The 27,889-nt window shown below is 40.0% G+C and overlaps 3 protein-coding genes across 16 annotated transcripts in view; 1 reads left to right on the plus strand and 2 right to left on the minus strand.

Annotated features, from left to right (window-relative positions):
- RAB27A (RAB27A, member RAS oncogene family) overlaps positions 1-12,884 on the minus strand; it is a 35,865-nt gene extending 22,981 nt beyond the window's left edge. For 2 of the 6 annotated variants that reach the window (XM_075045324.1, XM_075045322.1), the window contains exon 1: positions 12,754-12,884. The gene's annotated coding sequence lies outside the window, so the exon portion shown is untranslated. Of the gene's footprint in view, positions 1-361; positions 413-7,395; positions 7,417-10,462; positions 10,602-12,753 lie in introns of those variants that run through there. The other 4 variants (XM_075045321.1, XM_075045320.1, XM_075045325.1 and 1 more) reach the window with 3 other exon arrangements.
- On the plus strand, positions 12,411-21,624 carry PIGB (phosphatidylinositol glycan anchor biosynthesis class B). Its single transcript, XM_075045316.1, has 12 exons — positions 12,411-13,009; positions 13,093-13,225; positions 13,456-13,576; positions 14,193-14,297; positions 14,470-14,600; positions 15,217-15,357; positions 15,778-15,829; positions 16,254-16,465; positions 17,683-17,747; positions 19,652-19,862; positions 20,612-20,792; positions 21,370-21,624. Exons 1-12 carry the CDS (start codon positions 12,547-12,549, stop codon positions 21,499-21,501), a joined length of 1,947 nt encoding a protein of 648 aa, XP_074901417.1. The 5' UTR covers positions 12,411-12,546; the 3' UTR covers positions 21,502-21,624.
- CCPG1 (cell cycle progression 1) overlaps positions 16,400-27,889 on the minus strand; it is a 33,416-nt gene continuing 21,926 nt past the window's right edge. For 7 of the 9 annotated variants that reach the window (XM_075045312.1, XM_075045313.1, XM_075045308.1 and 4 more), the window contains 3 exons: positions 27,502-27,623; positions 24,529-25,934; positions 21,819-22,592 (listed from right to left, as the gene is read on the minus strand). In XM_075045312.1, coding sequence (XP_074901413.1) covers positions 22,412-22,592; positions 24,529-25,934; positions 27,502-27,623 — 1,709 coding nt within the window. In that variant the 3' untranslated portion in view covers positions 21,819-22,411. Of the gene's footprint in view, positions 16,532-19,235; positions 21,244-21,818; positions 22,593-24,528; positions 25,935-27,501; positions 27,624-27,889 lie in introns of those variants that run through there. The other 2 variants (XM_075045311.1, XM_075045310.1) reach the window with 2 other exon arrangements.

Genomic DNA, 27,889 nt, shown 5'->3' on the forward strand with positions numbered 1-27,889 from the left:
CTCCCCCTCAATCCTAAGAGACATACACAGACATTTTACACATCTAAATAATTTCAACGAAATAAAGTTACTGATTTAACATGTGAACCAACTCGTCCTCAACGAGCCCATTCATCAGGGCTTGTTAATACAGGCACCCAACAGGCAAGATTCATGTGTCTGGCCACGTTAGGGCACTGGTGTCTGCACCAAGGCACTCGCTGAACAGAGGTCCCCGCGCTGGGTCCGAGGGATGAGAGAGGAACTACACAGCCACCTGCAGCCACCACCAGGCCTCGTTCCCTCTCACAAACACCTTTGACATGACAGATGCTAACAGTAGAGGACTGAAAGGTGTGGACAAAGCAAGTTTTGCACTTACCATGTAAGATTTAGCAGATGTGAGCTTTTACAGAAGACAGGTTGCCTTGCACAACCCTTTCTTGCCTCAGTTTCTTTCCTCAACAGTGTTTCAAGAGCAGAGAAGTAAAAAAGGAAATTAAAAAGGTTTCTAAGGCTACTCTCCAGTCTTATCATTTAAGAAGTGCTGCAGATGGCCTGCTACAAAATTTAATGTATCCATAATGTATTCATCTACCAGTAACGAAAACAACTCCACAAGCCCCCTAATTCACTTGTCTCAATTACCTTGCCTCCTTTCCCACAAATCAAGGCAATTTTTATTGCCCCTCCCTCAGTAAACATCTAAGTTCTGTTATACAGAGTTGGCAAACAACTATCTGTGATGGAACACTTTTTCATGCCCTGCCTTAGCATTTTTCCAGATTTAACTAAAATCCATTTCTTTGACATTTTGTTACAGGTTATAATTTTTAAAACTATCCATTCTTGGCTCATTCCAATCTCCTATAAATTTCACCACAGTTTCAGAAGAATATAGAATTCCCTTTTTTGCTCCCACATGCAATAAAAAAGTTTGTGTTCAATTTTCAGCAACGTGAACACTTTTAATCTTTAACTGCTTCCCTGATCGATACCAGCACATTTGCTTACTGTGAAGAAATATTCAGACCACAAGCACCCAAGAATTTCTGGTAACTGCTCCAGAGTGCAGAAGGAGGAACAGGGCAAGAAATGTTGACAGACAAAGCAACAACTCTTTTGCCATGGTGCTGTTTGCAAACAGCGCCGGGGGGTGGCTACACACACTGAACACAAACTGCCTGTCTGGAAGTCTCAACCAGCAATGTAAACAGAGTTGAAGCCCTTCCACACAGTAAGATTTTTGCCATCTTTAAGGGGAAAGCAATTCATAATTTCCAGACTTCAGCTTTTGATTTCAGGACAAAACAAAGCTTCTTCACTTTCCTCTTACCAACCTGGTGTGAGGAATACCAACCAATTTCCACTTCCCCCTTCCAGGAAAGGCTTTTATCCAAAACAGTAAGACTTTGCTAGGAAGGTACAACTGAAATAAAGCTTATTTTCTGAGGGTGAAGTTACATTGATTTCACACTGCAGAGCTAGTACCAAAACAGAGGGCTCCAGTTTACAAACTGGGAGGACATCAATGTTTGGTTATTTAAAGTATCTGTTTTTAAATAAACACATTCGCAGGGTCTCAGCAAATGCTGCACAAACAGCTGAGCCAACCTCACTGCAGTGGCAGGAAACACAAGCAAACAGTACAGCAGCAGCTGGAACAGGAACCACTGCAGCCAGCCCAAGGTAAGCCTTCCTCTCACTGCTACCCAAATCTTAGGGGGTTTTAAGAGCTTGGACGTTTTCTAAGTTTATGTAGGGGATCAAAATTACACCAGTAAAGTCCTGAAACTATGAAATCTACTTTTGAAACTACAGCTCTACAAAGGAATGGCCACCTATTTAGTTATTAAATCTTCCCACAGTTTTCGTGAACAAATTTTATGAACAGGTTGTATAAACAAGATGACCTGAATGCATGGAATTTATGGCCGCCTTGTAAAAATTATCTATGCTATACAGGCCAAGGAATTTAGGAGGAAATTTGAGGAGAGTCAAACACGGTGGACGGTGTGGAACATTCTTCATCACAACTATCGTTTGCCTTCATACATTCCATGCTCTTGAGAAAAGCTGCAAGTGTCCAAACTGTCCTGTAGCAGGTGTTTCCTCTAGAAGAAAATGCTGGATTGTTACCTGTCTGACCACGGTTCTTGCAGGAATTAAGACAACTGCCACTGGAGACAGAAATAGGGGAAGAAGAAGATCTAGCAACAGTCCATTTCCGATGCTACAGCACAACTCATCACTGTTTTCAAAGCCAAAAGATGTGCTTAACATCAGTGTCAACTGCCTCCACTCTCCCCACTCCTCAATTACCCAATTTTGTTGGCGGTCTCCTCTTCCACACTCTGAAGTGAATGGCTTTTTTGAACACACACTAAAAATTCACCATGCCCATACCAACAGCCATAGTTTTCACACATGCATTCAACAGATGACCTGCAAGTCTATCGAATGAAAACCAACCAGCAGACAGCCAAGGGTAATGTTACTTGTTAGCATCCACAAGTCCTATCTGTGCCACAAAACCTCTACTGGCAATCAAAGACGAAACTTGAAAAATGCAAGAGGGGAAAAAGCAGCCACTGGGACACACTGCCTATGAATTGATTCACATATGTGGTGGCAAACTTCAAGAAAAGTCAGAGAACATGCTATACAGCAACTGTTTCACAGTGAGAGAAATACCCTACAATAAACAAAAAGAAGAGATGAGAAAAAAGTAAATAGGAAAAATATGAATGTATTAATTGGTACAGGCAGATTCCTACAACTGTAAAACAGAATTGCAGTTATTTCCTTGGAAGAAAGTCAGCTTCTCACGAAAAGACACTCTGGAAAAAATTAGAGGGGCTAATGGGATGCGCTGCAAAGGAAAATTGACCAGCTGTCATGTGAATGAGCTTGCTACTTACTGCCACAGCAGTCCATAAATGCAGTAACATCCCAATACCTCAAGATAGAGCTAAAAAGACCTGAAAGGAGGAGACAAAATCCTTTATATTGATTTTTCTGCTTTCCTCTCACCAATATCCTTCCAAGAAAAAAAGAAAGAAGACAACCCACACTCAGAAGATCAGCTTTCACACCAGAAATTAATCATGAAATAACCCTTCAGTGATTAAAATGAAAGTAGGTCAGGCAGTCCTTCCCTGCTACCCAAAAGGCACATCTGCTAAATATTTAGTAATACTACAGATTAAAGTAAAACTTTCATGTTTTGTTCCTGCAACTATAAGCCAATCTAGGCAGTTTCCAGTAATGGTGACAGAGCTTTCTTTTAGCATTGTAAGAGATAAGTATTGGTATGTTTAAGGTCAGTAGCATTTTACACAGAAAAGAGTTTCTTAAAAATAATCCCCTCCAAGAGAAGCTCTAAATGACTAACTTCCAAGAGTTACCAGGGTCTCTTCAAGAATAAGAAAAAGTTAGCACTAAAATAATCAACAAATCAAAAGCATCAATTTTCTTTTCATGAAACATCACACTGCCTACAGACAGGAATCCTTCCTAGCAATTAGGCACTCAACATCAGCACTTCAGAAAACTTTATAAACCAAACTCTTGTCATCTTTTTCACAAGAAAAACATCAGAAGTTTGCTTCCTGAAATAAAATTTGCTTACATTTGAAGAACCTGTTAGTATTTCAGAAAAGACTAGTAAAATTACAAACAAGCAGATCTAATTGATTTGTCAATTCTGTTGAACTGCAAGTTTACTGCCTCCACATCACTTTCTATTAATGTCAGCATAGCCACAGTTTATCCTGAGGCAAAGCCAAGAGTGTAGGTGCTTGCTCCAGATCTGAATGAAAAGGGAAAGAAAAAACATTTTAAATTCCTGAATCAGGCACGCTCTCTCTTATTACAGTTCTGAAATATTAGAAAGGAAATAATAGAAAAAAATATAGTGTCCAGGTATAGGGTGTTAAGACACCAACAAATGGTGAATAAAAAGTTCTGTATTTAAAACGGCAATAAAATGTATTAGTGTAAGAACAAACATGATTATTCATTTTAACTGAAATGAACAAATTTGATCCTTTTGCATGTAGGAAAGTATTTTGGCAACATTCACACTATTCATATTACATCACCTGTACTTAGAAGAGGAATATTTAACCTAAAGATGGATGAATTACTCGACATGCCACAGCTCTTCTGTCAGACGCTGGTTCCACATTTTAGAAAATTTACCAAGTGGGCGCCTGACTGCATGAAGAGAGCACCTAGAACAGTAATGCATGCAGATAGAAGCGACCCTGCATTTTGGTAAGAAGCTGTAAAACCACACTAATAATTCAATGTCTCTATCTTCAGTTTGAAGAACTACAAATCTCATTTTAGATCAATGACCTTTATCTACATGTTAGAAGTGTTGATGACTAAGTGTATTTTTTTAAATAAAAACCGTAGTAGCTTTACAGGAAGCTGTTGTACCAATGTAAAGGAACACGTGCACTACAGCTTCCTTAGAAAGGATTTTCAGTGGTTTACAATCCTGTAACATCAATATAGTTTTGAAAGTTGCTTTGATATTTTTATTCATGCTTAGGCTTAACCAATATGCATTTGTTCTTTGCACTACCCGATCCAATGTCATTGCCAAGTAAAAGACACTGCTTTTTAAAATGGATCTCAGCAGAGTTCCAATTTGGACACAGCTGGGCTTTCTTTCCAGCACAAAAAGATCCTATTCACATCTTTTGTAAATCTACTTAATAGGACAAATGGTCCTTCATTTTCCACATAAGCTGACAATAGTGTCTTTTCCACTTTACATTTGCTCTCAGGAGGAAAAATTGAAAGGGTAGTTATTTGCACTATTTGACAGATATAGAAGCATACCTCTTCTGAGCTACAGAAAAGTATTCCTTTTGTCCTGTATTATTGTTTGATCTTCCATGCAATGAAGCATATGAAACCTTACTAAACACCTGTGATGCCTCTTTTTCTCCTCTACCATTTCTTAAACCATGAACATCATTAACACTAGAGCTCCTTCATTTCCACATTTATTCAGTGACTCCCTACATTAAGTATGACTAACTTGACTGGTTGATCTTACTTCCTTCAGAGTGTGCAAGAGGAATGGGTGGGCTTGTAAAGGTGGTCGTTCTGGAGTACATTACCAAAGTAGGTCTTTCAGTTCCATTGGCCCTATCCCACTCCCTGCGCAACTCCCAGTTAAGAAAAATGTTACTGCTCCCATTCCTTGTGATCCCTCAGGATGCTAGGCTGAAGATAAACTCCCTAAGGCTCAACACACCACACTGCGAATGCAATAAGGACCTCTTGGAGCAAAGCTCCAAATTTGCAATGCAAAAAACAAACCTGAAATGAGGACATTTTCCTAAGGAAACAAAGCTTATTACAGAAAGGGGCAGAGACATTGAATTTCTCTAATTTCTGCCTTCTCCCCAAACATTTAAATCTGTTGATCAGTTTTAACACCCCTTCACAGAGCAGAAGCAGCCACAAAGCTATGAAGTTCCTACACACTTTGTGAAAAACTGGCAGCTGGATAAAGGAAGGAGTGAGATGCATGCCTCCACTGAAAGCTGGCAGTTACAGTTTTTCAGTTCTGTAAGGGGTAGCCACTAGCTGGCCAAGTTGTATATGCATTGCTCCAGACTAGCCGCAGCACATACTGCCACAATCACTCCATTTACATTTACTTTCAATTTAGATTTAAAGACATTTTCTCTTTAAAAGCAAATAAAATTTAAGCACATCTGTTATTAAAAATAAAAAGTTAATAGAATAAAAACTAGTTGAGTTTCACTGTGTTAGCAGTTCAAATTTGGTTGGTTTTTTTTTTTTGTGGTTTGTTTTGCTTTTAAACCTAGTAGAAAGCATGATTCTGCTTTTGCAGCACACTCTTTCCATAGGTCTTCCAAAGCTTGCTTCTGCTGACACAGTGCAGGATCTCAGGCCTTGTCCTGTGCATTGGGTGCTATATCCAAACCAACAATTCTAGAAAACTATCAAAAAAAGATTTATAGTCACCTCTTCTACTTCATAGCTAAAGAACATTAAAAAAACTACTACTTCAACAACTCCAACTTAGGGCTACATTTATCCAAACTAAAATTATGAGAGTTTTGCTACCAAATTCAGAAGAAATACAATCAAATTCAGACAGTACTGTCTTTAAACTTCTGTGACACCATCTCTGTACAGAGATGTCTATCCTGACACTATTCTGATGCAAGAAAGAATATGGAAAAATTAAGTATAGCCAGACAGTTCATGCCCCAGCAGAAAAGACCTGTCAAGTTGAATCATTGTTGGAGGAAACAGTCAGCAGAGTATGTGCTGTTAAGTGCACAGGACCTTAAAGTTTTGGATGAGAAACACTCTGTTGCAAACGGATGATACCAGCAGCACTAGAATCTAACGATACCTGTATTTTGGGTCACATGCACTCATGCATAAAGTTTGTTTTGGAACCAAAGTCGGGGCGGGGGGGGGGGGGGGGGGTTGGTGGGTACGATTAACATTTGCAATTGAAAAAAAAAAAAAAAAAAAAAAAGACCAACTATCCTACTTTTTGCTATAATCCGCATTCTGAATGTTAGCTAGGCTTCCAAGTAGACTTGGAAAGCACCACCCACTGGCAATAACTGTAACAGCAATTCATCTCTCATGCAAACCTTGCATAAAACAGCTTCACAGCACAAGTAACTTCCACAACTGCTAGCTTCAAGTTATATCCTAAAGCTTTCAAAATAAATCGCACTCCATGTTAGTCATGCAATTATCAGCAATGACTTGCAGGAGAAATATAATTTCCCTCAGCAACTACTAATATGAAACATTATACTTGCAAGACTGGCAGAGACTTGCAAGAAAACCAGAAAATTTGCTTTTTTTATCATAAAAATGAATCAACTTTTCTTTTCCTCCTACCCAACATACATGCTTTATTAGTCCTTATCACTGATAGCAGCCTTCAGCCTAGTCCAAATATTTCCATTCCCCAAAAATTGTTTTCTTCCTTTTCAGTTCATCGAGCAACCTTTTTTACTTATAGCTCTTTGACTGAGCAGCTAAAAGAACCAAATGAAATATCCAACAGTTATGAAAATAATGAGATAGACCCTCAAAGTGAAACTCGGTTGACTTTCAAGAGCACATGCTGTTCACTTTCATGGTTGTATAGCAGCTACCGTGACAGCACTGCCATTTTGAAGTTGTTTAATTAGAAATGGGAGGATGCCTTTAAAACAGTAGTACTTCTGCAAGAGAACCTTCATCACCTTTTAATGACATATGCTGCCTCGTGGGTTAACATGCTTAACAGAAGGACTATAAAAATCATGTATCATTTGTTTTCAATTTTGTTTTGTATTCTGCTGTTTCTAATTCAAACCTGAAAGGGGCTTACATAACTGAAAGCTCACCTACCCTTTCCAGCAATGTAAGCTGGTTTAATAAAAGGCATTACTTCCACCCATGGAGCTCGCCTTACCTGAAAGGAAAAAAAAAATGCAGCTTGAGTAATACTTAACTATTTTGCTATTTATTCCTTTATCTTTTCATCACTTTTTCAACTGATAGCTGTACACACAAGCAGTAAGATGGCGAGCTGCAAAACTGCAATCACAAACTCCAAAGTTAATCTGGAATCAACTGCTTGATTTGTTTAGCAGTTGTCCTTATACCCATCCAGTGTTTTACTCGCATATAAAATATTTCAGCTAGGTATAATCCTTACAGTCCTTCCATTTACATAACCTTTTTACACAAAGAATCACTGCCTAAGTGTAGAGTGATTTTGAACACACTATTTGCAAGTGCCCACAAATTTAACTTTTAATTTAAAACCACTGCTCACACATCTACCAACTCTTTTTTTCCACTGCAAACCACAGATTTCTAGAAAAGCTCTACCCCTCCTACTAAGCTGGTATCTTCATTGCAGCTTCCTGCCCCTTTCCTACCTTACTACCAGTAAGTGCCTTCTTTCAGAAGTGCCTTTATCCAGTATAGTTTAGTCTTACCCATATCTCACCAGTAAAAGTATCAGACATAGAGAGAGGGAACAGCTATGGGAAATGGGATTACAAACTCAGGAAAATAGCACTGCACTGGTTTACACTTTGATATCATCTTCAGAGCCATAAAAGCAAGGACATCTGCTTTTTTTTTTTTCCCCCTGCAGTAGTTTAAAATACTGACGAACCTGTCAGGTTAGCTCCAAGGTGCTGGCCAGTACATGAAAAGGATTCCAAAGCCTGGTACTATGCAAAACTGTTACACATATATCAGAGCATTTTCAACCCCCTGAAGCCGCAGCAACATCAGAGGAAAAAGTTTTGCTGGTTATATGTCATATTCTAATCTATAAGCCATAACTTCATCTTCAAAGCTTATTACATTAGAATATAAATCACAGACGTTGAGACCACTTATTACAATAATCAGAAGTAAATTCTATTGTATTATGTATGAAAATAAACCAATATAAGGATGTTCCAGAAAAGAAATCAGGGGCTAGGACTTCTCATTCACTATGGTTTTACCTCCACTGGAGATAAAAGGGTATGATCTCAGATGATTTAATGTGGTTCAAGTTAGTCCTGCCTCCTGATAGGGATGCAGTTTTCAGACTAAGACGACCAAAAAACAAATGAGGAAAAGAAATCTTATAATCAGATGCTATTCCCAGAGGAAGACTGGTTGGGAATATATTTGTATAAATAGAAAAAAAATGTGTTTCTGCCAGCACAGCAGATACCTGGCAGTAACAGAACAACCAAGAATCCAAAGAAGACACAGGAGGATTACTGCTCATAATACTTGTTTCTGTAAATGCCGAAAGCTACTTATAAATTCTTTTATCTCACCAATCTTCTCTTTGACAGAAAAGGAAATGTGTAGTCAAGCGATAAAATAATGTGTTCCCATGTTTAACAATAGTGATGAAAACAAACTTACAGTCTGGTTTTAGATATCTGGTTGCAGATGAGAAATTTTATTAACTGTAAAAATAAAACAGTGTAAGTTGTAGCACATTCCCCCCACCCAAAACTCCTCTGCGCAACAAATTAAGTAAACGTAAAATTAGAACCCTGAACTAGAAACACAGGAACATGCTGTTCTTTTTTCCACCTTTTTAACCATGCTTTTGAGACATCCATTTAGCATCACAAATACTATTCCTACAATTACGTATCAAAATTTGAAATGCGTATTTTATTATATGCTTTTCCCTGGCTGGAAAATAGTTGGAACAGTCACAAAACTAGTCTAAGTCTACAAAAAGAAACAAGGGCTGAGAAGACAAGTCTACATAAGAATAAATTTCCAAGAAAAGGCAGGCAGAATAGATATTAGAAACTGATTAGTGCCGCTAATACATTTTATGCATGGAAATCAATAAATATTTTGTAGACTTTCAATAAAAACCCTAAGTACAGAGAAACATCACCTTGCCAGTAACACCTAGCAGAACTCCAAACATGCACATGCGTTATCCCGATGAAAACCTCTTAAGTAGTAATCATTACGGAAAGTATTTGAGGTGTCATAGAATCAGAAAGCTCAAAATACACCTGATGCATCTCTAGGGAGAGATAAAAATTAAAATTGGGTGGTTTTGACAGTTCTAGGCATGTCCTTTATACTTCACTAGCACCATAAAAAAATACTACTTATGTATTATATAAAAGTTACTTATAGAGCTAGAAAAACCAAGATGTTTTTCTGATAGATTTAGCTTTCTTTGGATCCAAGATCATGAAAGCGTTAGTTTAGCCCAAGCATTGCACATCAGGTTGAAGAGACCTCCTGAACCCTCCTCTCAGCAAGGAGACTCTGTCAAACATGCCATCTTCAGAAAGAAGCAACAGATCTGTTGACATTCAAATAACAAGATTTAAGTTCTGGCTAAACAGATAAAACACACTTATATTGCTCCCTCAACAATTTACCATTTTTAAAAGCTTTTTTTTCTTTTCGAAGCAAACATGCAATCCACTCCCCTTTTTTACAAAAGAAACGCGTGTCCCGAGCTGTGGGAAACTTCCAGGTCCTACATCTGCTACGTGGGAAGGCCCGAGAGGGATTATTTGTGTACTGGTCTTCACGGCAGCAGTTGTACGAGTTACGCACATGCGTGGACAGCCGAAAGGCCGAGGCTGCAGACTTTTTCCTTTAATCTCACGAACAGAGGCCCCCTCCTTAAAAACCCCACGTCGGTAGGTGAGAGAAGCAGCCAGCCCGCAGAGCGCTGGAGTTTGCCGAACTCCCGCTGCGCTAGGTGGGGGTCCCGGCAGCCGGGGGGCGCTGGCCGCTCCCCAGGCTCTGCAGCACTGGGAAATCACCTTTTTTCCCCAGTATTTGGAGTTCCCTGCCCAAACCACTCGTCCGGAGATTATTCATTAACTCCCTTTGCAGCGGAGGCGTTCCTCTGAGGACCTCCCGTCCCCCCCGCCCCGGCGCCCCCCAGCCCGGCTCGCTGCCCTCCTACCTGCTCGCCTCCCCCGGCCACCGGGACTCCCGCAGCGCCGCGTCCCTCCGCACCTGCCCTTTTTTTTGGGCTGCAAGCGTGCCTTTTCCGTCAAGGCAACATCACTTCCCGTAAGGCCCGAGGTAGGGGCGGGACGGCGGCGGGCAGGGCAGGGCCAGGCGGGCAGCACCGCTCCGGCGTGGCTCGGCTCGGCCCCCCGACACCCCCCACACTCCCCGACCCCCGGAACGGGCTGGCGAGCACGGCCCGGGGGCAGCACCGTACCGCAGCGGGGTGCGATGCTCAGGCACTGCCTCCTGCTACTCGCTTTGCTCAAATTCAGAGGGGCCATTTTTAATTAAACAGGCTGGTTCTTCGGTCGTGCTGCTCCTGACTTTGCTGAAAGATCACACGTCGTTTAATAAAAATTCATGAGAGGCAATACAGGTTTTGAAGGGAAAATACGTGGTACCAGATTAATCTTCGCCACTGCGGATTTGGTGAGATTTTTGTGCCGCCTGCTGGCTAGCTCCCCTCACAAGACGGAAGTACTTTCTCCTTGCTCTCTCGACAGCTGCTCAATAATCACACTTTAAATCCAGCATTCTCAGTAACTCAGCAAGCACGGTCTTAAGACCAGCTGCATCAATAACCCTTTCTGTCTGCATCACTTTAGACGTCCTCTTTCTTGAGACTTTTCAAAATTAACGGCCATCTCTATGGACAAACGTCCAGCAATTATGCTTACAAAGAAAGTGCCCACTAGACCTGTTATACCTTTTTAAAATGGCCTTTTCAATTCAGAATGGTCATCTTAACAAAGGAAGGTGCTGGAATCACCACAGTAGTTCTGTGTTTGCACTCGTTACAGACTTGTGTTGACACAGACATGTCCAAACTAGATTTGTCGTGGACCAGCTGAAGCTCCCAGTCCACCTTCTACTGCTATCCTCTCAGCTTCTGTAAAGTCTACCCACTGCCTCCAGCAGTCACATCATTCCTGGCTTTAAATAAAAGCTCATCCGGGGTAAGGATTTCTTCCCTCATGCTGCCCAAACAAGATTCTGTGTTAAAACCAAAATCTGACAGAAGTTCCTCCAAAGATCTGCAGGTTTTGGTTTCTTTTTAGATTTACTAAAGTCTTGAAATACCTGCTGATCTAGTTTTCCTCAGACTCAGATTGGGTTCTCTTTGTCAGACGGATCCACACCTGTCGCAAGATGAATGCTGTCCTCCTGAGCTACACACTGAAGCACTTCTCCAAGTACAGCCTGACTTTCAGGCAACCTTATGTACTAAATAGCCACTCTAGCCTCACTCCGTCAGGAATCAAAGATGCGTATATGCACATGGGGTACATGTGTGTATGTATCTAGATACAGGTATGAGAATGAGCCAAGGACACCAAAGTTGGGTGCAGTTCCTTTCTCAGCCATCAGTACAACTGCATTCCCAACAGAAGCAAAGTATTAAGAACTGAAAGCGTGACAAGTAGATAAAAATGGTATTTATCGCTCGGAGGATCGGACCAGAGGCAGTCCAAAAAAACCCACAAAGTGTAACCGTACGACAGCGACTTTCTTTTTCCAGTTCCCCGGTGGCCATTCAAACTTAGACGTGAAGGCATACCTTTAAACATTCAGAATTTCATACATATTTCAACATTCAGGTCCCTACAGGCTGGTACCAAACACGCTCGTATACAGTTACACCTTCAGCTGGCTGACGGCTTCGCAGCAGGGCCGGGCGGCAGAGGAGGCCGCTCGGGACGGCCGCGGCTGGCACACGCCGCAGGAGGGACGTTCCCCGGCGGGCGACGAACGCTCCGACTTCGTGACAGGCCTGGGCGCCATTTCCTCCGACGGGGGGGCGCGGAGGGCCGGGCTGCGAGGCGGTACCGGGGAACGGCGCCAGGGCGAGCGACGCGGCTCACACGACTCCCTCAGGCCCTCTTCTCCGGCGCGGCGTCCGCCGGCGGCCCCGCCGTGCCCTCGGGGGGCGGCGGGGGGCCGGGCGGCTGGAAGACGGGCCGGTAGATGTAGAGCCCGCTGGCCACGCCGAGGGCCACGGCCAGAGCCACCTGCGGCAGCGGCAGCCGCCCCCACATGCCGCCAGGCGGCGCCGCCGCGCCCGCTGACAGACACAGGGACAGAGGCACCCGCGCGAGGCCCCGCGGCCTCTCCGCGCTGCTCGGCGGCACCTTCCCCCGCCCGGCGGGGAGCGGCGGCAGAAGAGGGCCCGGTGCTCCTCGCCCCGGGAGCGTGTCGCCCCGCGGCCCCGAGCAGCGCCCTGCCAGGCCCGGCGCTCCTCACCTGAAAGGACGGGAGACCACAGAGCGGAGGCCTCCCCCGTTCGCTAGAGAGACCGGAAGGAAGTGCCGGCCGGCGGTGCCGCCGCCGGGTCGCGCGTGCGCCGCCGCCGCCGCCGGAGGGGCGCCCCCGCGGATGGAGGCGGCCGGCGGGCTGCTGGCGCGGGCCCGGGCGCGGAGGCCGGAGGCGGTGCGGCTCCGCAAGCGCCGGTCGGTGCTGTACGGCGCCCCCGGTGGACCCGCCGGGCAGCGAGGCGCCGGTAAGCGGGGCGGGGCGGGGAGGGCGGCGGCAGCGGCGGCGGCCCTGGGAGGGACCCTTGACAGCCAGCCTTCCCCTCCGCAGGCGCTGCCGGCGGGCCAGCGCCGCTGCTGGCGCTCACGGTGGCGCTGCGGACGCTCAACTGCTTCCTCGTCCAGACCAGCTTCGTCCCGGACGAGTACTGGCAGTCGCTGGAGGTGGCGCACCGCATGGTCTTCAAATATCCTTCGCGGACCCGCCCCCCCCCAAACCCACGCACACACACACGCGCGGGAGGAGCGCTCGGGTGGGGATTTCCAGGGCAGTAAGGCGTTAGCTGGACCAGTAACAAAAACCCCACTGCTTTCGGCCAGGAGGGGAAATGTCTCGACCCGGGCAAGTCTGAGAATAACACAGCTCGAAGGAAAACTTTTGTTTTAGCTGTTTATGATCCATCCTTAATACTAACAATTATGGGTACCTGACTTGGGAATGGGCAAATGGCTTAAGGGGCTATTCGTACCCACTGATCTTTGCGAGCATCTACAAGGCTTTACAGCTGCTGGCTAAGGATGATGTTCACCTGCTGGTGAGTATAATTAAGAAAAGCACATCCGCTATTCAATTTAAAAGCACTGTATTTAAATTCAGGGTATTTCTATCGTTGTCCAGGTAAAATACAAAGCCTTGAATCTGGCAATTAGAGATGTATTAGCACAGAGACCTCACCGAAGTGTTTCACGTGGGTGCAGAACTCGGTCGTAGACCTCCAGTCACGGTACCGATGCCTGTGACTGCAGAGGATTATTCTTGGCCTCCATCAATCTCCTTGAGTTTCATACTGACGTCGTTTGCCACTACATCGTAATTGCTCACTGGTTCAGCTTTCCAAAGTGTTTAATAATGTATATTTCTACTAAACTCAGCAACAACAGCCCCTTTTGACTTCTGTTGGAGATGAATGGCAAAGATTTCTACTTTCAATTTCTGAACTCAGTCAGCTGAACTTTAGACTTTCTTTGTTTCGGCAAAAAAAACTAGTCATAATAAAACACTGTTTTTAAAAATCATAAACAGCTATAGAGAATATTCACTAATTAACTATTTTCAGGTCTAAACAATTGTTCACTAATTCAGTAGTCCTCTCTTCAAACTTGGAATTTAACAGGTTTGTTGCAAGTAAAATTTTCTCTCTGCTTATATAGATATGGGTCCCTAGACTTGCACAGGCAGTGCTGGCAGCTTTTGCTGATGTGAAGCTTTACTCATTAGTGCAACACCTTGAAAATGCAGAAACAGCAAAGTGCGTGGTGAGTCTCAGCCTTTAAAAAAATTTTATGCATGTTAATAAACACTGTTTGTTGTAGTGTGTTTACAGCAAAATGATATCACACCTTGGAAGAATTACTACCTTTGTTTAAAACTACAGAACTTGTTTTAACATTTCTCCCTGTGCATCCTGTTGTTCGTAATTATTTTCAGTACTTCTGCCAGCTGTGTTCCTGGTTTACATGGTATTCCTGTACCAGAACTCTAACAAACACCATGGAGACTCTTCTTACCATTTTTGCTCTTTCCTACTATCCGATAAAAGGTTCCAAGATGGGGAGCAGGTGAGAAACTTCCTACTAACAGTACTGATAATTTTTGGCTTGGGATAACACCAACCTACTGATACTGTTTAAAATGCTAACTTTTATCTTAAAATGTAAGGCAACCAAACCCACCTCATTCATGTACCAAGAGCTCTAGATCATGGAAGGAACAGCAGTTGTGGTATTTCCTCTAAAAAATTTTTTGAAGCCATGATATAGCTGGTATGTAAAAGTACTGTTCTCCAGCTCCCTTATGCAAAGTATCGCTTTATGGGAAACTTTAGTTTAAACTTTAAAGGACTGGAATTTGTGGTAACTTGGGAAAAGATAACAAAAGCTTGTTTGGATTCAGATATAGGTGAATTTGTGGTCATGACTTTCTTTACCAGCTATCTATTTTAAAGCAAGCATGTGATTCTAGTTAGCAAGTCCATTGCTAATAAAGCAATTATATAGTTAGCAGCCTTCCAAGCAAAACAGAGTATCTGCACTGAGAGAATCAAAGTTGCCTGCAGCATGAAAAACTTTTGTCAGAGACATGACAGTATTTATATTGTTGAAGTGTCACTGTCTGCAAAAGAATTGACCAAACCTTTTGATAAACTTCTGTTTTTCTTATGTTCCCTCATTCTAGTTGCAAATATTTAGCTTTGATAGCACTTGCAATTGTTATTCGTCCCACTGCTGTCATCCCATGGATACCTTTGGTCTTCAGTCATTTTTTGCAAGAACAGAGGAAAGCAGACCTTATCCTACACAACTACATTCCAGTTGGGTAAGTTCTTTCTGAATTTAAAATGTGACTGCGCACAGCTGTATCTTAAGATTGATTTTAGCACCACAAAGGCAGACAACCCAAAAAAGCTGATTTCACGTAAAAAAACAAGGAAAAAAAAAAAGTTATTTTGCAAAAGTTTGAAGAGGGGTATGGTTCCTTCAAATTAATGCATATGATGCAAAAAGCACTAGGAGAGATTTCATGAGGGGGAGACATGAACAGCATTCCAGCTTAATCTAGGATTGTGCCAAGGGTACGAAGTGATGGCAACTGGCTGCTGTAAAATGGCCATGAGTATGGATAATCTCAAAATAGATTAGGAATCAGGGAGTTTTGATAGCTATTTGGAGAAGAGTAGAATCTGATACAAAAGCAACTCAGGCAATATCAAGTGCAACCCACTTTCCATTTTTGCAGATTGGTCACAGTAGGAACCTCTTTAATAATTGACCGTGTGTTTTTTGGTGAGGTAAGTTGTTTTAAACTTGACTTATAAGAAAAAGGTTGGGTTTAAGTATTGTAACATGGACAGATGTTTCAGACTTTTGTTATTTCTGTGACTGTGTCTGGCCTATGATCTCTAAATACATCCTAAGCCATAAACCCTTAAACGCTGACTTCTTAGTTATTTTAAATGACAGACTGTTACTTTAAAGTCAGCATGCTCAGCTCTCAATAAATCAATAGTTATCAACAAACTGCAAAACTTACATACTGCTGTGTTAATTGCTAAACATAGGAAGCCTCTGATGAGTCTTAGTAGAAAACAGAAATATGAATGAAAATGCTGTATCATTTAAGGCCAGTGATGACTGTGTAATTCAATTTAGCTGTTGGTTTTCACTTTCGATTTGTATTTAACACTGCCCACCCCCACCCCCTGAATCTCCCAGTGGGTACTGGTTCAGCTGAACTTCTTGAAATTCAACGTGCTGCAGAATTTGGGAACGTTTTACGGATCTCATCCTTGGCATTGGTACTTCACTCAGGGACTACCAGTCATCTTGGGTACCCATCTGCCTTTCTTTATTCATGGCTGTGTGCTGGCACCAAAAAGGTATCGCATCTTTCTAATGGCAGTGATTTGGACAGTGTTGGTATACAGGTAATTTCTCCTAAGTGTAACTACTATCTTTCACTGGTTGTGTTCTTTTCAAAGCTCATGTCCTCTCTAGAACAAAAAAGCATAGTATTCAGGTTAAGTGATAGAAAACTTTAAACTATTCAAACGCTCCAAGAAATGCAGTCAATTATACAACAGTTTCTAGAATTTTATGTAATGCTACTTCTTCTATCTTTACCAAACACATTTTTAGAATTGATCAGACCCTTAAAGTAATTCAGCATGAAATTCAATGGAAAATGAAAAACAACACTCAAATCACCTAACAGGTGTTTAAGCAACAATAGAACTAGTTAGAAAACTGTACATACTAGATGCTTGTTAATGAAAATACCATTTCATTTAGTTCTTTAATACATCCCCAGTAAGATCAGAAGTTCTTAGGCCTCTAAAACTTACTCCATTCACAAGTCTATGCACAGTTCTTAACATTTATCATAGGACTGTATGTATCATTTTGAGAAATAGAAGAAAAGGTAAGCTGTTTCTAAAGCATCAGAATTAACTGTAGATTAAATGAGACACTTTCAGACAAGAAAAGATAAAGCAAATTAATATTAAGTAATAAATGGTGTTGGACTACAATAGTAACAGAATACAGCAAAACAGTACTGAGGCCACAAATGCCACCTCTTCCTTCAGTCCAACTCAAAACTGGATGTAGCTCTACTGGTTTTACGCCCTTTTTTATCTCCCTTAGTTTTCTAAGAACCTGTTGGATTCCCATGACACAAGTCTTGTGGTAATGCCCAAAAAAGCCTCAAAAGTTGGCATGGGAAATTGTGTAAAGTTGTATTAGCAGAGGTGAATTGTTACTCTGTTAGATACAAATGTGTACTTGAATCTTAGCTTCTCATCCATACTTTTTATTGTGTTTTGTTACAGAAAGCAACTTGGTGAAGTACTAGCTAAGTTATATCTAGTAGTCATAGAATCAGACCACTTAATTGCTAGAGTAGTAGCCAGGTACTTTTATTAGTGCTTGGTTTAAACTGACCAAATAGTCTTAATTTGAGTGTACTCATTATGTTCTTAAGAAGGGACAGTTTGGATTTTTACTCTAAACTGCTTCAATGCCAAAAGCTTTTTAGTACATGCAAGTGTTTTTCTTCCAGTCCTCCATGCTCTAAAACACATTTTATCAACAGAACTGATGCATTTAACTTTCTTGCTGTAGTATTACATCTGTTTTATTACAGCACGCTGAGCCATAAAGAATTCAGGTTCATCTATCCAGTACTGCCATTTTGCATGGTTTTTTGTGGTAAGCATTGGTTTCAAATGTCTTGCAATCTTCCCTGTGTATAATTTTTACGTAAACAGAGACTGTTAGTAGTCAGTGTAGGTATTTGACAAAGGAGTCTTAGAACTAGCCTAACCCTCTCTTACAGCTAGGAAAAAAAGAAGAAAAGGAAAAAAAAAAAGAGGAACAGCAAGAGACTGAAACACAGATGGAGAATCCTTAGCATGGATAAAAGTACTTCCTGCAAAAAATATGAAAATTGCCTCAGTAACTCAGGCACTTGTAGAGTATTAATTTCTCTTTTTTTTTTCCTGTTTTGTGGTTTTTTTCTTTTAAACACAGCAGAAAGCCTAATAAGGAAGTGGTTTATATTTTACAAAACTAGGAATAAACTACAATAGTCTATAGGAAAAGTAAAACTATGATGTCAAGTCTAGTATGCTGAAAAGTTGCAAAGGAAAAATTAAAACCTCTGGAACATGAAGCTGTATAGTTTTAGTTTAAATACAAGTCCAAAACAGATGAATAAATGAAAATTGTAATTTACTTTTGTTTAGACTAGCAAAACAGGTTAAAGAAAATCTTGTTTCAGTAATTTTGCTCTCAGATCAGATACATAATACGTCTTGGCTTAGTTCAATAGCAGGTCTAAGATGAACCAGTTCTACCTCACATGCAGAAAAATTCCAATTAGACCACTATTTTTTGTTAATATCCCTCCCTCCTAACTTCCATGTCTATAAGGGAATGATGTTAACTACACAATTTATCAAGAACTAATTATCATCTCTTTGGATACTTTAGTAAAGAAAAAAATTACAAAAGTTATTTCTGATAATTCAGTGGTCTGATAACAAAGAGGTCTTTTTAAATTGCTCAAAACATTATTAAATAAAAGCAGGAAAAAAACCCCACATGAATTTCAAAGTCATTTCCAAGCATACTTAAAGATAAGCTAAGAGGGTTTCACAAAAGCAGTAAAAAATGTCTATAATAGAATGTTTCCACTGTGTTTAAACCACAGCCTAATTAGTGGACTTTGTTTTCATCTGAGATAAAGATCTGCAATTTGTCAGAACAGACCAACTGAAGACTAATTTAACTTACTTGTTACTGAGTTCTGAAACAAGCATATTCTAACTTGTTTCTTGTGATCCAGTAAAGGTGGTCATAGAGCTAGGCTGTATAAAATATTTTTATCTCCTAGTACTGAAAAGCAGATGACTTAATAAGGGTTTCCAGACTAGTTACAACATGAAGCTGTCTTCTGTGCCAGGTTCATCTAAGTTGTGGTTGTGAGAAACAGGTTTATACAGCTATCTCCCACCAGGAGAAATGTCTCTTCCTGTTAGGTCCTTCAAGAAAAGTAGGGGGAAAGGGGCAGGGATGAGAGATGGGAAAAGATGGGAGAGTAAGCTTTTCCAAGGATAGTAGCTCAAAAATGAATAACAAGGGAATGCTGTAGCTTTCAGCATGTTGGGAGAAAAAGAACACCACAGCCATACCAAACCACATGTAGTTACCATTTATTCTGGCTCTACTTGGACATGCATGAATCAGAACACATCAGTAAGTCACCACATATCATTCATCCAGACTACTGAAGGGACTATTTTTCCCCACAAGAAATTAAAATTAAGCTCTAAAGAGACAAAGCACTGGCTTTGCAATTGTACTTCTGTACTTCAAGACAGGTATGGGCTTAACATTTACACTGTTAAATGCAGAAGTTAGTAAGTGCAAAGTCTAACCTTTGAATTTCCATTCAAAGAGTAAAGACTGAAAGAACACTGTATTAAAATACCTCAAAGCAAGGTACTGTTATCAGAGTAATGGTCTTCCAGGAAGTTGTGGTACTTTCAAAAGCACTGTGTGGAATTGTTAGTATTTGCTCATCTCTAAAACTAACTCAAATGTTTCTATAGGATATTCTTTGAAACACCTGAAAGCATGGAAGAAGTCTGCAGCAAGTTTCCTGCTTTTATCCAACTTACTCCCAGCTCTGTATACAGGCTTGATTCACCAGCGAGGCTCTCTTGATGTTATGAGTCACATACAGCAACTCTGCAATAGCTCTTACCAGTCACAAGCTTTTGTCTTCATCATGATGCCATGCCACTCTACTCCATTTTACAGGTATTTAAATAGTTAACAGTGTACTATATTAAAATGCATACACTTAAGCAGAAATTAAGATTCCACCCCCCACCCCCAGCTTAATAAATTTAGATGGATAAACATATACAGGAAGAGTTTTGATTTTTCGTACAGAATGAATAGGGGAAATAAGCCAAATGCTTATATCACAGAATAAAATTCAGCATCTAAGCTTTATTCAGTTTTTGTAAAGTAACTTTGTATGAGGATATGCAGTAAGGCTTATGACTTCTGGAAGTAAGTCCTACTGCTTCATTATGGTAACTTTTGTAGCAAAACTAGAGACTAATTGTTACAGTCAAGCTGTATTCATTTTACCTTCTGCTGCTAGAGAGTAAAGAAATGTAATTACAATGTACAATGACTGAGGTCAGTATTCCAAGAAGTTAGCAACAGATCCTGGCAAGTAAGCAAAACATTAAAGCAGATACAAACAGTGAAGCTGATATGGAAGAGTACCTTTTTAAGAAAATGATGTTATAGAGATGGTATTTTTATTAAGATAAATCTGCTTTCTGTGAACTGCTAACGACATAGTCACAGCAGTTTGGAGCTGAATCCACTTGTTCTACTTTTGCTTTCATATGAAGTACAGAAGGGAAGAAAATACGACTCTAGGGGAAAAAAACTAATTAATCAATTTTGGTTTTGACTGAGGTATCTTTAAGTGATGAGTCATTTCAGTCATCAGTTTATCCTGAAGTGTTTGTTTTGGTTTTTTCCCCTAGTCATGTTCACTGTCCTCTAAAAATGAGATTCCTTCAATGTCCCCCAGACCTAACCGGAAATGAGAGCTACATTGATGAAGCAGATGTATTTTACTCTAATCCACTTGGCTGGCTTAATAAGGAGTTTTACAATGATACGTTATTACCCAGTCACTTGATCTTCTTCAGTGTGCTAGAACAGGTATGGTAACTACAAGATGAAACAAACTAGTTTTGAGGACAAGTTACAAAATAAATTAGGGGAGAGTTATAGTTTTTGAAAATTGTTTTCCACAACTTTTTAAAACACAGCTTAAATTAAAATTGACCCGCCTAGTCCATGATGTACTATAGATACCATTCTAGTGATATGTACTTAACATTCATGTTTGCCCTCTCCTCTGTGCGAATTCTACATGCCATAAAGTAGTGTTTTATGGAATTCTCCTCAAGCCATGTTAAAATAGATGTGCGGTCTGTTCCCAGAACCATACACTTAAAAGTAAGCAACAGTGACAGGCAAAAATCCCTGCAGTCAGAGTACCTTTTCCCCTGAATTCTCTTATGAAGTTCATGTACTCAGTGGTGTCTGGTGAATATCCACTCTGGACAGGATCAAACAGGGTAGATGCCTCTTTTTCTAGCAGTCTTTCCTAAAATAAAGGATAAAACTTCCAGGGAACAATTGAATTGATAGTTTTCAGAAGACTTTGGAACACTGTTCTGATGCTCCCAACTGCACTTTCTGACTATGGAAACTAATGTATGTTCATTTACAGGAAATATCATCATTTCTAGCTTTAAGGGGCTATGAGAGAACAGCTACTGTCTTTCACACTCATGTACCTCAAGGACGAGTTGGAAGCCATATCTATGTCTACAGGAAAAAAACTGACATTAATCGTACCTGAAGATCAGTTTCTAGACTTCAGAGCTTAATGAGATCAGTTTTGCATAGTAGTACTATGCTTAGAAGATCTCGTACTGCAGAAAGGAGAGAGTAGTGAGTCTGAAACCGGGTAAGTCAAATGGGGAGGTCTGATTAGGCAGCCATTGTCTCTCTGGAAACACATAAACCTCTTCCTGAAGGTAACTTCAGTAGCAGTATGGCAGGGTGGGGGTGTTGACCTACCTTACAACACTAGAAAACATCAGGAAGACCAAAGTTACCATATGACTACTTAAACAATAAAAAATTAGACAAGACTGGACCATTTTTATAGAACTGTACAGCTATACCAAGTTTGTTTTATAAATAAAGACTTTTACCCACAATGTCTCTTTATTTTTCTTCTACAATATGCAGATATGCAAGACATTTCAAGTGCTTAAATCAGCAAGCTGATTAGAGTGCAGCACAGCAAATTCTTCACAATTCAACAAGCTCTTGAAACCCCCCCCCAAAGACAAGAAGCAAGTGTAAGATTACAAAACACTAACAAATACATTACCATAATGTAGACCTATTTTTTGAAGGATGAGATGAAGTTAGTATATCAAACATTGGAGTTAATTATTGGTACATTGTGCATGACTCAAGCTTGAACTACACTAATGGAATGCAGTTAAGCATATTTTTCATATACATTGCATGCCTAGTTTCTGCAACAATACTGCTGGCACCCAAACTATCATCACTTCCAAAGAACAGTTAAAGCAACAGTACAGAATATGCAAATTAGAAAGCTTGACTTCTGCCTTTTAACAAAAAAATGTGTAAAAATCAAGTTATTTAGAGAAAAAACTCGCATCTTGCTGCTTTGTTGAAAAAAATTAGTTTCCGGAGGTATGAATTCTAATCTTATTTTTACCATATATTACTCAGTATTTTGGATCAAAGGGTAATTGCCCCAATTCTATTTCAAGATTTGCCATGTGTCTTCCATTAGTGCGACCATGTTTATGCCATTTACCTTCTCTTTTATTACGGTGGTGGTACTTCTGAGCTTGTTTTTCATGTCTGGAATTTTCAGTTTGTGTAAAAGAAGGCCTTTTAGGTCGACTGCAAGGAGTAAACAAAAGCTTATTACTACTCTTATGAAAGCATCTCTCTAAAAGCATTTTGAAACACAATTACATTGTCAAGAACAGCTTTTAACATGCTGAGGTTGACCGAAAACAAAATTAGCATTAAGTAGTCCTTTCTCTTGTAAGCAAAGGGGGGGGGGGGGGGGTTAAATCATGGTATATTTAAAAGAAAGCTCTGCAGCTGGTTGCCCGAAGTTGTTTTTAGAATAAAGCCAGGTAAACAGCTGTTTGATTATCCCTGCTGTGATGCCTGAGTGAGGTCACCATCTATTTCTCAGTTATTCTATTACATTCTGCTCTATAAAAAGAATAAAAACTTTACAGACCCTTAGGAAAGCATGTGTAAACATGGGCACTTCAGAGGTTTTAATGCACAGTAAGTACATTTATACAGAGAGAGAGGGCACTGACAAAACACTTGCAGGTTTTGATGCAAGCAGTCCCATTATACTACATGCTGTTATCATATGACTAGCATTTCTAGCCACCTGCTAAGCTAAGGCTATTTTCATCCTCAGATAATACTATCAGTAAATGAATTTGAAATCCTGTTTTTCTGCAGACTGAATTAAAGTGCTCAAAAATTAAGTATTTAAATTAATTAAAAATTAAAGTTCATTTTAATAATAAATTAGTAAGAAATACTTGAACTATAAATAAAAACATAAAACTTATGCCGTGGTTGCCAAAACTACACATTAAAAAAGCTACTTGGTAGCTGATGATAGAAGTATCATCCTCATGGTTCAACTTTTAATAAGATAAAGTACTACCTCACATGATATTTAGTAACCCCAAAGTGGTTAAGTATTCAGACTTCCTGCTGCAATAACACACGTGAAATAATAAACAATACAAGTCCAAAAGAGAAACCTGACTGAAGAACTGCACCTTGATGTAAATACTAAATATGCTTTGCACTGAATACCAGCACAGGGAAAAGTTGTTATGGCTACAAGGACAACTTCTTGTGTATTATAAATTAGTTAATACATCACATTTTTTTCTTACCTGATCAGGATAAACATTAGCATAAGAGACTATATAGCCAATTTTGTAATAGCAATGATATTAAAAGCCACATAAAATATATACGTAAGTGTTCCAGAAAGAGCAAGTTCCACACAATATATTAGGGCTGCTTGCTTAATTTTCTTTCACCAAATTCTATGCAGTTGAAACAGTCCACCATATCTAGCTCCATTGGGCCAGCCAGGCAGCATACCACAACTGCTCTGTAGAAGCCCTGGAATACCAGTAGATATAGGAAAGTAATGTGGGACACAATTCATGCCAAGGACCTTTGTAAGCAAGTCTGAACAAAATGTAGTCAACATCAGGATCTGACCTAAAGCCTGCCATTTGAGTAGCTCTGCTCTGGGCATACAGACTCACTCAGTATTACACTAAACTACAAGAGAGTAGTGAAATTCCTGAAAAGCCAGCAGGGAATATACTTGCCAGAACAGGACTTAGACTGCTCAAATATATCCAAAACCCTCATTCAGGGAAGGATAACAAGGAAGTCCTAGTTAATGCTGCTTCTGAGATACTTATTCATTCCATCAGCTAGGCAATCATAGCTGTTCAGTCTAAAGTAATTCTTGAAGTTACACAGTATTCTAAAAGAACTCAGTAGAAATACTGAATTGTGCTACGTACAGTGGATCTGTAGTGCCTCCCAAACTAACATCACACACACACAAAATTTATATATAAGGTACTACAGATCCACTTTATAGAACACAATCTAGTATTTCCATTGAGTCCTTCAGAAAGTCTTCTAGTGTGTGTATATAATATGGACATATGCATACCCACTAGAAGACCACCTATTAGAACAAGGACACTAGTTGTCTTACAAAGACTACTTCATTGTGTTAACAAGTTCAGGAAACACAGAAACAAACCTGGGTCCATACTGGGGTGAATTATCATAATGAAAGTAGTATCTGTAGATATATTTGTCCAAATCGTCAAAAACCTTTTCATTATTATTTTGGTATTCCTTCATATCTTCCAGGTAATCCTTGACATCATTAACAAAATCAGTGAACAGCATCTGGTCGTGTATAAATATGCCATTATGAAAAAACTTATTGATGAAATTTTCTAGTTCTCTCCAGTGATGAAAGTTATGTACAACTTGTTGCAAATACTTTTTCATTAGCCGATTAAATTCATCCACCCTGATAGGATCTGATACTCTGTTAAAGAGACTAATGAATTCTTGATGAGCACATTCAAAAATACCAGAGCAGCCCTTTAGGACAAACTGATGCCTTTTGTTACACAAAGGATCATTGAGAAATTTCTGTGAATCTGTATCTTTTTCAAATGTTGTAAACTGATGTTTTCTTCCATCTTTGAATTCTTTTGGCACGTTAGGTCCCTTGTAATGCCTGTGCTTCAGATTCTCATAAGAGTTATGTTCTCGGTAAAAAGTTCGAGCTTTCTTGTGTGCCTCATGTCTTTTATCACTTGATTTCCTCTCCTTTTCATCAAAGATGTTTTTTGTGGTATCTTTGAAGTGTCTGAATGTAGACTTTACAGAATCAGAGAATTTTTTCAGGTTTTCTTTCACTGCTTCTTTAGCCTGCTTAATCTTTTCTTTATGGTGTCTTACAAACTCTTTCGTGGAATTTTTCATTGCATCAAAAGTTTCTTTAACTGAACCAAAAAATGATTCCTTTGATTTCTTTTTAGTCTTACTTTGCCCTTTAGCACCTTTCTTTTGTCCCTTTTCATTCATTTCTTGTTTTTCAGTTTGGTCTTTTGCTTCAACATACAGCTTCTCCCATAAGTCAGAGCGTTGTTGCTCAAAGTTTAGCTTTTTTTCTAGTTCTACTAGTCTTCCTCGAAGAGTTTCTATTTCTTGATTTTCTCTTAATGTATCATCGTCATTAGCATTGTCAGGTGTTTGACGAGAACTTAACTGTTCCAGTTCTTTTTTTAGAGCCTCTGTAACATGACGTTCTTTGTCCAGTTCTCTCCTTAACATCTGTGCCTCTGCAAAGAGTGTTTCCTTTTGCCTAAGAAAGTTGTGGTTTCTTTGCTTTTCCTCTTCCAAATGTTCCCTTAGTTTCTGATTTTCCATTACAATAGACTCAGTGCTAGTACCTTTATCTTCTAAGTTTCTAATTTGTTGTCTTAGCTTCCTTAATTCTTCCTGAAGTGAAGCCAAAGCTTTTTCTTCCTTCTCCAGAGATTCTCTTAAGTGCTGATTTTCTGCAGCAAGACTTTTTTTTTGAGATTCAAAGGATTTCTTCTCCATCTCAGTAGAGGTCAAACATGTGGCAAGATCTCCCTTGAGTGACTAATACAAACAAAAAGAAAACAAGCAAAAATACAACAATCAGAATTGTTAAAATTTCAGCTAGAAAGATGAAAGACCAAGGTAGCCCAGGCACAGTTTACTTGTCATTTTGGATGCAGTGACACATGTTGCAGCAAGATGCAAAAATAGAGCTAGTTTGTTTATCTCGCATACACACACAAACACTTTCTTGGCAAAGACCATGTGAGAGGCTCCCCCTTCCAACCAGAGGTCATCACCCCTTGCTTGTATTGGTTTAACTAGCTGAAGGATAGTAAACTGGGTACATGAATTCTAACATCTTAAAAGAAATGAAAATGTCTGGGTTTGCTGTTGATTTATGTTCAGCAAACTGGGTTTACAGATTACAAAACCAAATACATTAGCAGAAGCAGGGGCAGTCAACAGTTGGGACAGAAATTCAGGAACTGATTTTGAACCAAATTTGTTGCTGAAACCATGTGTTCATGTAACTATATCCTAACACAAAAGGATCTCCCCAGTCTCTTGGCATCCTTGACAAACTCTAGAACTAAAGGTATTGAATTATGTATATATGCTGTTATTGGTAACAAAAAAAAAAACAAAAAAAACTTACACACACACAAAGCACTCCCTAATCTCTCTGAATGATCTAACAGTAAAAAACTAGAAATACAGGTTAAGTATTTAAAAAATTAATAACCACTTACAATTTAGAAAGCAAATGAACAAAACCTTTAGGTTCAACCTATAATAGGTTTTTACCAGCATGTTCTACTTCAGCTGTCTTCATTACTTGTGTTCAACTCTGGGGCCCCCATAAGAAAGATATGGACCTGTTGGAGCAAGTCCAGAGAAGGGCCATGAAGATGATCAGAGGGCTGGAGCACCTCTCCTATGGGGATAGGCTGAGAGAGTTGGGGTTGGTCAGTCTGGAAAAGAAAAGGCTCCAGGGAGACCTTATAGCAGCCTTCCAGTACTTAAAGGAGGCCTACAGGAAAGATGGGGAGGGACTCTTTAACTGAGAGTGTAGTGATAGGACAAGGGGTAGCGGTTTTACATTGGAAAAGGGTAGATTTAGATTAGATATTAGGAAAAAAATTCTTTACTGTGAGGGCAGTGAGACACTGGAACAGGTTGCCCAGAGAGGCTTTGAATGCCCCATCCCTGGAAGTGTTCAAGGCCAGACTGGATGGGGCTTTGAGCAACCTGGTCTAGTGGAAGGTGTCCCTGCCCATGGCAGGGGCATTGGAACTAGATGATCTTTAAGGTCCCTTCTAACCCAAACCATTCTATGATTAATGACAACCTGGCATTATGTCATAAGGAAAGAGACAGTCTGTGTCCAGATAACTCCTAGACAACATACCTAAAAACCAGTATGTTTAAATACATTCCAATAACAAATTTCATCAAAATACAAAATCTTTGTCAACAATTCAGGGGAAAGAAAAATGATGTTCTCAAAGAACTTACTAAAGAAAAAAAATGTGATGGATTTGTGTGATAAATTAATTTCACTTTGTGTAAACTACACATATAACGACAGAATAACCCAATGACTTCCAGCTAAACTCATACCTACCCCCACTTTATGATGCAATTTATCTCCTTGCTCTTGTTGGCACTGGTAAAGGTCACCTTTCATATCTTTTAATTCACGTGTCTTTGTCACCAGCTGCTGACGTTTCTGGATCTGTACTGTACCTACAAAGATTAAAAAAACCAAAACTTTGTTTTGATAGTCTGACTTACATTAAATAGTTAGAAGAACAGCCAAACCTAAGCATCATCTTAATTTTCTCTGCAAATTCAACAGCATTCTTACCTTGCAATTTCTGCCCAGTACTTACTAGTAACTGTTTAGCTGTAACAAAATAAAGATTGTAACACCAGAGTGGTACATACTGATTCTGTTTATTCCAACAATAAACAATTTCTCAAATGGACCCAAAAATTCGCTGTTACACTGT

Source organism: Buteo buteo, chromosome 13 (assembly GCF_964188355.1).
Source record: "Buteo buteo chromosome 13, bButBut1.hap1.1, whole genome shotgun sequence".
In the NCBI taxonomy this organism is placed as follows: Eukaryota; Metazoa; Chordata; class Aves; order Accipitriformes; family Accipitridae; genus Buteo; species Buteo buteo.

Excerpts from the sequence above, each read along its gene's own strand:
- PIGB (XM_075045316.1), top strand. The coding sequence starts at position 12,547 with ATGCCGCCAGGCGGCGCCGCCGCGCCCGCTGACAGACACAGGGACAGA. Across the intron at positions 13,226-13,455 it reads GTGGCGCACCGCATGGTCTT|CAATTATGGGTACCTGACTT; the intron begins CAAATATCCTTC and ends CCTTAATACTAA. Across the intron at positions 20,793-21,369 it reads TCTTCAGTGTGCTAGAACAG|GAAATATCATCATTTCTAGC; the intron begins GTATGGTAACTA and ends GTTCATTTACAG.